This window comes from Stegastes partitus, unplaced genomic scaffold (assembly GCF_000690725.1).
Source record: "Stegastes partitus isolate 25-593 unplaced genomic scaffold, Stegastes_partitus-1.0.2 Scaffold1330, whole genome shotgun sequence".
NCBI classification, from domain to species: Eukaryota; Metazoa; Chordata; class Actinopteri; family Pomacentridae; genus Stegastes; species Stegastes partitus.
This window is the reverse complement of record NW_007579061.1, coordinates 175,077-185,630: the sequence shown is the minus strand read 5'-3', so window position 1 is coordinate 185,630 and position 10,554 is coordinate 175,077. Positions and strand designations below refer to the sequence as shown.

Sequence of the window (10,554 nt, the reverse complement as noted above, 5' to 3'; positions counted from 1 at the left end):
TGTGTAGTTACTCGGTGCTTTATTTTGACAGGCGCAGCGGCCGTGTGTTCCGTCGTTCGCCATGTTAGCCGTTAGCTTACCGGCAGACAGCAGCTCCGGCAGGACCGCGATGGGACGCAGCACAAATTTACCCCAAACAAATCAAACTACAGCCCGGACTGAGCCGCGGGTGATGGACAAACGATAGTTCCGGCGTTTAATGCAGCTTTGCGGTCTGCCTGGACACCGGCTGTCAAGCTAAGGCGGCAGACAGTAACTTAGCTCACTTGTTCTTCCCGGGAAGGAAGTTTGCTGTGGCGGAGGAAACATAATAGGAAAGCGGGCAGGGCCGAAACATCCCGACATGGAGGACTCCGGGTCGGCCCTGGAGAAAAATGTGGCCGACCTCACCGTCATGGACGTGTACGACATCGCCGCCGTGGTGGGCCAGGAGTTCGAGCGGATCATAGACCAGTACGGCTGCGAGGCTCTGTCCAGGCTGATGCCCAAAGTGGTGCGGGTGCTGGAGATCCTGGAGGTGATGGTGAGCCGCAGTAGCATCAGCCCGGAGACCGAGGAGCTGCGGCTGGAGCTGGACAAACTGCGGCTGGAGCGGATCGACCGGCTGGAGAAGGAGAAGAAGCACAGAAAGGTGTCGCACTGCACACAGACAGGCCGACCAGTGTCCTATTAGTACTGATTACAGCTGGAGGTCAGCCTTCAGTTAGTCTGAGACCAGTTCATGGAGGACTAAAGTGTATCCGGAGTAGCTCAGACTGTTTTCACCACAGGTGGAGGAAGTAGTCAGATTTGATCACCACCACTGTGAACATACACAGGATCATGGAGGGTCAATATTCCCTGAGGAAAATCAACAACCACTAGAAAAATACCCAACATACTTTAATGAAAATGTCATCACACTTCAAAAATACACCGTTATTAGTAAATGTCATGCACTGAAAATGTTTCCTAAGTAAAAAATACCAATATCATGGTTTAAAAAATAATCCTAAAAAGTCCTGCATTAAAATATTACCTCAATAAAAATATGAATAACACTGTTAAAAAAAGAAAAGAAAAAAGTATTAAATTTACAAGGCGTGCATTGATAGTAATGTTTAAGTAAAAGTCTGCATTAGAAATATCAGTGAAGTAAAAGTAACTAATTCCCCACTAGAGATATATAAACATATAGATCTATTACAAGTAAAAGTTCTGCTCTGAAGATGTGTGTTTAGCTAAAAGTAACAATACAACAGTAAAAATATGAAAGAATTCTGCATGAGAAGTTTTATTTGAGTAAAAGTACCAATGCCACAGTGTGAAAATGTCCAATTAAAATGTTCAAAATTCAGTACAATTAGAAGTCCTGCTAAATGTAACTTAAGTAAAAGTACAAATACCATTGTAAAATACTGCATTACAAGTAAAGGTATTGTTAACTTCAATAGAAATACCAGTACTACAGTAAAACATGTAAAGTCCTCCCTTGAAATGTAAATTAATTAAATGTACCAACAACTTTTAATATCTGTTTATTACAAATAAAAGTCCTGCAATAAGGATGTTTATTTTTGTTATGAAAAAATACCAGTACCACCTCAACAAAAGTTCTGAAGTTACCAAAATAATAGTTGCAATACGACACTGCTCCATGACATCATTGCAGGTTGAAGTCTTTTATTTCAAGTTGGATTTAAACAGAGGTACCAATACCACACTGCAGAAATACTCTATTACAAGTGAAGTCTTGCATTTAAAATGTTGCTTAGGGACAAGTGATAATTCTACACTGTGAACATACAGAGAGAGAGAAAAGAAAGGAAGAAAATAATAATAGTTATCAAGTAGTTGGTTCCAGCCTTAGTGAGCAGCATGTTATTGATGTAGCAGCTCCAGGAAGAGCTGCGGCAGTTTTCACTACACAGTTAGTGATGGTTCCCAAACTAGGGGTTGTGGTCCTCCAGTGGGTCACCAGATAAATCTCATGGGTCGTGAGGTGATTAATTGTGTTGAAAAGAAAAAAAAAATCTAAGTTCTGCTACACATATTTGTATACATTTCTGGTATTTTCTCTTAACATTTGCTGTTTTATGACATGTTAGACATTTGTATTTCTTTAAGCGTTAAACTTGCATTAAATAAACCATGTGAGAAGTCAGTAAAGTAAATCTTTTCTGACATGTTTCCTGTAAAAGTAACTATAGCTGTCAGACACATTTAGTAGAGTAAAAAGTACGATGTTTCCCTGTGAAATTGCAATTTAAAGTAGTATAAAATGTAAATACACTGCAGATAAGATCACAGTGGTTCCAGTGTGGACGCACTGTGGGAATATTTTGTGGCTTTAAATGGGCCCGAGACTCTGCTGCCCAGTGCTATAAAAAAGTTCATGTGTCAGTTTCTTGTGACAGTGACTGAGTCACCGGTTGACTGATTAACTGCGTCTCATGACTGTGATTAAATGTCTGCTGTGACTGAGAGGCTGTACACAGGCTACATGAATCTCACACGAAAAACAGCAAAAGAAAAAAAAAGAAAAACATGGTGGGAAAAAAGCCAACACAGAGGTCAGAGGACGGGAAAGCAGGGAAAAGATGGTGTGTGGTTCACCAGAAGTTTTCTTTTTTCATGCTAGTGGATTCTAAATTAAAAGCTATCACATGCTCAATAGGATTTGTGCATGCTGAGTAAAACGTCTGGTCTCCAATAAAGAATAGTGATTAGAATAAGTACAAAATATTATTAGAAAAAGAAAAGTAAAGAATAAAAAATCTGAGCATACCAGGGGTTAGTCTGCTGCAAGCCCTTTCTTGGTTAATAAATGTACATTATCTGTTTATAATGTTGTGAAATAGTGTCACTAAACTGTGAAAAATACCCGTTATAATGACATGTTTACAGTCAGCTCAGGCTGTCATGATATCAGATTTTCACAACATTTTCTTTTTCTTTTTTTTCTTTTTTTTTTAATATAGTCAAGCTTACCTTTAACTTTTTGTGTGTGTTTTGTCTCTTGTTTTGACAAATCAATTCCACTGAATACGAGTGTAGTGAGATGGAGAGAAAGTTTGTGACTGTTGCTGCTCTGTGTGGTCTTCATATGTTGGAGAGCCAACCAGAGAGTTACCGTCACTGAGTTGTTTATGATATTGTCATATATGTGTTATCAACATCGTATCAGTATTTCATTTTTTAAATCTCACAGTTGACCGTCAGTACTGGTGAACACCCCTATAGCCAATATTCCAAAACCCACAGATACTCAGTTTACTGTCATATTTGACAAAGAAAGGTATAAAAAAACGTAGCTGTATTAAAAAATAGTATCTTGGCTCATTGTCTATTTATGCTGTGCAGGTTTCCAGTATATGTAAACATAAAATGCCCGTGTCAGAGTTGTCCCACAATAAAACTTTGTAGGACTGTTTTTACTTGATTGATTAATCTGCCGAATATTTTTTCTGATTAGTTATTTTAGAACCCTGAGTTATTTAGGGTGCTAGTTGTAAGTAATTAAAGTGATCATTTTGTCATTGCATGAAAAACAGCTGGATGAAACTAACAGAAATGTCATATTTCTGTCAATGTCTTTGGCTGATTGCACCTTCTGCTGCAGTGATTTAATGGCACCAACTGTTTATCTTGAAGCGCTTAACTTTTAATATTTGCTTGGCTACACTTTGCTGAGCATCCATTGACATTACCATCAAGGATTAGTAGCAAAGACAAACACCACAGAACGGCTGTGTGGGCATGATATGATATGAGGAAAGCACAGTAACTTGTAGGAGGCCATTTGTTGGATTTACAGCAAAAAGGTGGCGTTTAAGGCGCTAATGCAGCTAATCTTAAACTACAAGGCATGAAGTGAACAGAAAAAAAACATAATTACGTAATTGTTGTTTGTATGGCACTTTTTAAAAATCCTTGATTGTTTTGCCTGTAAAAAAGAAATAGAAACAGTAAAAACAATTAAAAGGCCAGTTCTTTGTGTAAGATTGCAGGTTGTCATCAGGTGTCTTTTGTTTGCTGGGAAACACTTAAAACATTCATTTTAGTCTAAAGTAGCACCAACAAAGTAGCACATTCTCACATTTGTTTTAAAAAAAAAAAAAAAATCATTTGTCAAGATAGTTGCTGATTCATTTTTTTTTCTGATTGACAAAAGGATTTTTCAACGAACTCCTGAAACTTTTACATCATCTGTTTGTAAATTGAATGTTTTTGGTTTGTGAACAACACAACAAAATGACAACAAAAAAATGTGTGTTGTTTTTGTTTTTTGTTTTTTTTACATATTTTTCTCATACTGCAAACACAGTGTACCATTTGTAAATACAGATGACATGTATAACTACTGTAAATAAAGACAAGACTTAAACAAAAGATAAATATGAGAACAAATTACAAGGTTAGTAAAAAAAAAATCCCCCCAAAAAATCCACCAGAAATCATTCACTGAGCAGACAACTGATGTCTTTCTCTCTGTCTCTGACAGTATAGCATTCTAATTATCTAGAGAGTCCATGCTAGTTTCAGCTTTAGAAGTTTTTAGGAGTGCATTTGCCCAAAATGTTGTTGTTTTTCTCTCTTTTCTGGCTCTTGACTGGCTTGTTGTAAGCATGGCATATAATCCCAGCTCTGCATGGTGCTGTGAGTCATTTACATGGTGGCTGGCATGTCAAATTGTCATGTGTGTCCACACAATTGAGCTTTTCTCTACGTACAGATGGGTGACAAATTCAAGGGAAAGCTTGAATAAAGCAGTGGAAAAACGAATGCAGCTGCCTCCGTAGAGGCCACGGCGACGGGTGAAAGGAGAACTGAAGGGTTTGCTGAACGTTGAAACTCTAAAACCTCTAAAGCCCTTTTCCTGATTTCGGTTACTTGTGTCAGGACCGGTTCTCCTCTGAGTCATAGCACAGTCGGATCTGAACAGACATGCTCATTGATGTCCGATGCCATTATCCCCCATGTCAAAAATCAGCTTCTAAATTGTAGAGCAAAGAAGTTTCCGGTTACTGCTGGACCAGACAATCAGCACATTTTTCAGTTTTCTGCAGCATCACAGAAACACAGTGATAGTGTATGCATCACAAGAAGGAACTGTTAAATGCTAATTCTGCAAACTTTAAATACTACCAATTTGGAGAAATGTGAACAAATGAGAGTCCACAGCAACATTACTCTTCCTGTTGCCTGTTCCTGTTTTCCATGTTGCTGTATCAGTATTTTGAGCTCATGGGTGGTTGGGTTGGCCACAGTCACACTTTAAAATGTGTCCATTTTACTGACACACTTTAATTTGGGGTTTCCTGTAATTTGTCACCAATTTAAGTCATGTTGTGTTTTTTTTTTGTTTTTTCCTCCATAGAGGAAGTTTTGGTAGTTTCCAAAGAGATTCAAGCCTGGACAAAAGGAAAATGACATAAGAATTAGTAATCAGGTTTGTTTACTAAAACGTGAATCACATTTTTGTTTATCAGATCATCAGAAATGAAAGGAAAAGCAGCAAAGCATGAGGCAGGCTGGGCTAGCTGGTTAGCAGCGACTGAATTTAATAAAATGCTCACTTATAGCACCTTTAAAATGACACAGTACAGCTCAGTTTTTGCAGATATTTAGTCATAAACAAAAGGAAATCTTGACCAGATCATCCTGAGAGAAACGTCTTTGCCAAATTTCCTGACAATCTGTCTAATAAATGTTGAGCTTTTTTGCATACAACTAAGTGTGAACTAGAGCTCAATGATTATTTGATTGATTGTCAACTATTAAATTCATAGTCATTTTAATATTTAGTTAATCAGTTTGAATTATTTTTTTTAGAAAAAAAAGTCTAAATGATCTCATTCCAGCTTCTCAAATATGAATATTTTCTGATTTCTTTCCTCCTCTTACACAGTTAACTGAATATCTTTGGGTTGTGGAAAAAACAGATAATCTAAAAATGTCTTTTTGGGTTTTGATCGACATTTTTTTTACCATTTTCTGATATTTTATAGAGCAAACAACGAGCCCTAAAATCCTGTCTGAAAGCCCCTCGAAAGAAGGACAGTACAGCTGAGATTTGCAGTTAATAAGAAAATTGCGTTTTTGACCAGATGGTGGCCGTCCACAAAGATCAGATCACCTGATAAATGTACTACATTTCTTCATCAAATACATGTTGTGATATTTTATAAACCACACAAGTTTGAACTGGAACTGCAACAACTGAACGATTCTTTGTCAACTGATAAATAAAATGCCAATCACTTTGTAGTCAATGAATTAGTCTGAGGGATTTTTTAAGGGGAAGAAAAAAATGTTCATTCTCTGATTCCAGCTTTTTAACTTTTTAAACAGTATTATATCTTTTTTTGTGGACAAATGTCTGTCCATCCTGTGAGACATTTCAGTTGAGACCAATGTGTACAATTTGCCTGATAAGATAATTTCCTGCTGACATGGACCAGATGTGGTCAGTATTGCTTTGTGTACACTGTAATATACGTGTTTTATGTGTTTTGTGCAGGAGCTGGAGCTGGTGGAGGATGTGTGGAGGGGAGAAGCTCAGGATCTGCTCTCTCAGATCGCTCAGCTGCAGGAGGAGAACAAATCGCTGCTTACCAACATGTCCATCAAAGACCCGATGAGCGAGGAGGACCTGCAGAGACATGAGGGTGAGAAGTACCTTAGAGACTAAAAAACAGGAAATGAGGTGTAGTCTGTGGTGAGAAACTAGAGAAATGTTATTGACTTGCTAATCAGATCAAGGGCCATGATGGAGACCTGAAAAATGTTGCTTTTTGAGGGAAGCAGATTTTAATATTTTATCGTAAAGATTCACAGAACACTTTCTTGGCTGGTGTTTAGGCCTCCAGCAAAGTCCTTTTCACTATGTGTTACCTAAAAATCAATACGCAGTAACAGAAAATGAAGGGTATTGTTTACTTCCTGAAGTTTAGCAGGAAAGAATTGTATATTAGTGGAAGACATGATGTTAATTCTGCAGACAGTTTGCTTTTCCTGAATGTGCCTTCGAGCTTCAGCAGGTGTCTGTATTGACACTAAACTGTGAATTTCTTCAGACCACCAGGTGACACATAGTTTGCTTTGGTGGGTTTCAGCGCCAGTCTCATCAAGGTTTCCATTTGGATCCATTTTCCCATTTACCAATTCCCAATACAATAAATCAATTTGAAAATATAAAACATACATTTTTGGAAAACATTAATTTAAAAAGCAGGAATTTCAAATAAGTTTTGTATTTGAGATTGTTTTTTTTTTTTACACAGACATTCATTTTTACTGCAAATGTATTAATATATCATTAGTCTTCTTGATTGCTAATTATCATTATTGATCCTGAGAAAAGTCTTTAATTTAACACTCCTAAACCTACAGATAACCTGTAATACATTAGCATGTCAGTAGTGGATGGAAACACTTTCAAATTGACTTTGTCTTTTGGTGATTTTCTGGAAATTAGGTTAATCATTTGTGCTGTATTTGAGCAGAACCTTCGCTGCTTACTCTGGCTACATCTCACATGTCTGCCTTTCTGTTATGCACGCAGTATCTCACACAAACACACACACAAAGGAAGCCTTCTCTGTGTCTGACGGCGGGCCAGTCCCTGCATCAGAGTCCTCTTGGTGGCTTCACACAGAGGCCACAGTCACTCTGACACTCTGTGGACAGACCAGCCTCAGTTTACCAGCACACCTGCTGCACTCACACACAGAGCAGGGTTCCTTCTGCACCGCTGACTTCTCTCTGCCAATAAATGCACATCATAAAGAATAGAAAATGTCTCTAATAAAAGTCTACTGCCTGTTGTTGTGTGTGGCTTCCAGGTATGACAGAGAGAGAGAGGCAGGTGATGAAGAAGCTCAAAGAGGTGGTGGACAAGCAGAGAGACGAGATTCGAGCCAAGGACCGCGAGCTCACGCTGAAAAATGAAGACATAGAAGCAGTAAGGCCACAAACTCACCGTCAACAACAGCAGCCTGTGATGTTTTCTGCGTTAAACTGTGGATATTTTCATTCAGACATGCCGCACTGTTGCTCTCATGTAACTAAATCTCCAAGTGAGACTACAGAGGTGTGGTTAGATGGCCCAGATTGGTGTTAGCGTTTTCTTTGTCCACTTTTTATCACGATAGGTTAAAAAAAATCAATTTTGTCAATGAAAAACAACAATATCTAAGAGCTGGCAAGGTACTCTTTGACTGCTGTGGAAAAGCAGCCCCGTCAGACTACATTTACACATCTTCGTGTATTTTAGGAAAAGGGACATTTTAGATTATTCCTCTTGAACCAATCAACTGTGGAAAATAATTAATAGACCACCTGTTGTTTTCTTTTATAAAGACACAATGGGACTTCAGCATTGATCATTTTGTTTGAATTTTATCATAGTGAATAAATAATTAAAGCATCTTCTAAAAGACATGAAAAAAAAAAGTTCTATAATGAAATTGTAAAAAATGTCATATTCACTCTAGAAGGTGCTGCAAGGTGGAGCGGTGGTTAGCACTGTTGCCTCGCAGCAAGAAGGTTGCCGGTTCGCGTCCCGGTGGGGGCACCGGAATCTTTCTGCGAGGAGTTTGCATGTTCTCCCCGTGCAGCGTGGGTTCTCTCCGGGTTCTCCGGCTTCCTACCACAACACAGTCCAAAAACATGCTGAGGTTAATTGGTGATTCTAAATTGTCTGTAGGTGTGAATGTGAGTGTGCTTGGTTGTCTGTCTCTAAGTGTAGCCCTGTGACAGACTGGTGACCTGTCCAGGGTGTCCCCTGCCTTCACCCTGAGTCAGCTGGGATAGACTCCAGTCCCCTGCGACCCTAGTGAGGATTAAGGAGTGTATAGATAATGGATGGATGGATGGATTCTAGAAGGCAGAAACCGTATTAACATTATCACATTAGTCTGAAGTGGCTCATACTCTTCTTAACAATCAACATTTGTAATGCTGCAATCAGGAATTCAAGAGATGCAGCCTAATTGTTATCTAATGTCTCGTTATCAGGCATTTTAAATGTGTTTTCTTGTTTGTGTGCCCGACTTTCTCTGACCTACGCAGGGTGTTCTCGTGTTGTTTTGTGCACAGATGTGCACTTATTGTGGATAGATTTGGTGTCGAATCACCAAGAGACACCGTTGCAAAGTCACAGTGTGTAATTCAAACCCTGCAGCTCTGAAAGAAAATGATGTTCTGTGTTGTTTTCCAACCAAGGAAAAGGTCAGTTAAAGGGCACCACTCCAGACTGATTTGAACAGCAACACAAATCTGAGACGTAGGCGGCAAACCAGGCAATGAGTCAAAATGTCACAGAAAACGTTTCTCCACAACAGAGAGTGTTCACCAGGATGACTTTAAAAGAAATAATCACAGTCTGTGGTCTGAAGTCTGCCTCAGGTTTTGTTGTATCAGGTTCAGTTATCGTCTAGTGTGAGAATACAACAGTAGTAATATGGGCCACAGTACTTTGATTTAATGCAGGGGTTTGAACATGAGAAATATTCTTAAACAGTTTCAACAGGAGTTAATCAGTAGTTGAACATCATTTGGGATTCTTGCACTGAATCCATGGATTCTTTTTGTTCACCTCTTTGGCTGTGAAGCTGCTTTGGAAACCCCCTGGCACCACTCTTTACCAACTTCAGATAGGGAATGTTTGTGTCACCCAGTATCTGAAACTTATCAAAAATGAAAAAGAACATTCACACCCACTTCATGCTGTGATTGGCCAGCTGTGTGGAAGTGAGAGAGGAGTGAGGCATTGTTCTCCTTTCTGTAGTTTTCCTTTTAGTTTCAGTTTTTTGTGGCACTTCATGTTGTTTTCCATCCAAATGTGGTGCAAACATTTATAGCAGTGGGCCCCACAATTTGCTCTTTTGGCTTGTCTGTAGGACACACTCATCAGACACACCAGGGGATGTAATCATTTTGCGATGGCTTCAGTTGTAATGTCTGTTCCGAGCTACCAGAGGAGGCAGTCACTCAGACTACAAACAGTTCTGTGTTGGCAAGCAGAGAGCACTGGGGGGGTTTAGCTAGTAAAGGGCCTCCATGACAAAGTCCTCCGTGAGGCTTAATAATCTCTGGCTAACGCATGTGAAACCCAGTCAGGACTAATGAAGACCACGTACCTATGTCCCAGCAGTATAAGTAATGGGTGATTATGTGGACCGTAATATGTGTTTGACACTTCACCAGCAGTATCAACATGTGATCAATATAAAGTGTGCTCTAAGAACTGGGCTCATGAGAACATGCACAAAGTAAACAGCCTTTTGTGTACAACCTACACATTATCAATGCTTTCCTGGCGGGATTGTATGAAAATGGACACCCATGTTGCTGTTTTTATACAAAATCACATTTAACCTGTTAAAAATCATGCCATCTGTTGGCATACCTAAATTGAAAACCTTAGAACAGAATGCATAATTTACATCCTTTCTTTTAAAGGTACTAACTTTACATTTCTGAAAACTGCTTAGAATATGACTAAAACACAACAAAAGTATTTCAGGTCAAACAGGCTCAATGCATAGGTTTTTTTTTTTTTTTTTTTTT

The 10,554-nt window shown here is 38.9% G+C and overlaps 1 protein-coding gene across 5 annotated transcripts in view; it reads left to right on the top strand.

The window, feature by feature from the left end:
- Positions 1–10,554, top strand: part of rilpl1 (Rab interacting lysosomal protein-like 1) — a 28,815-nt gene that overhangs the window by 6,607 nt on the left and 11,654 nt on the right. For 4 of the 5 annotated variants that reach the window (XM_008298599.1, XM_008298598.1, XM_008298595.1 and 1 more), the window contains exons 1-3: positions 64–631; positions 6,503–6,650; positions 7,827–7,945. In XM_008298599.1, coding sequence (XP_008296821.1) covers positions 344–631; positions 6,503–6,650; positions 7,827–7,945 — 555 coding nt within the window. In that variant the 5' untranslated portion in view covers positions 64–343. Of the gene's footprint in view, positions 1–63; positions 632–6,502; positions 6,651–7,826; positions 7,946–10,554 lie in introns of those variants that run through there. The other variant, XM_008298596.1, reaches the window with a different exon arrangement.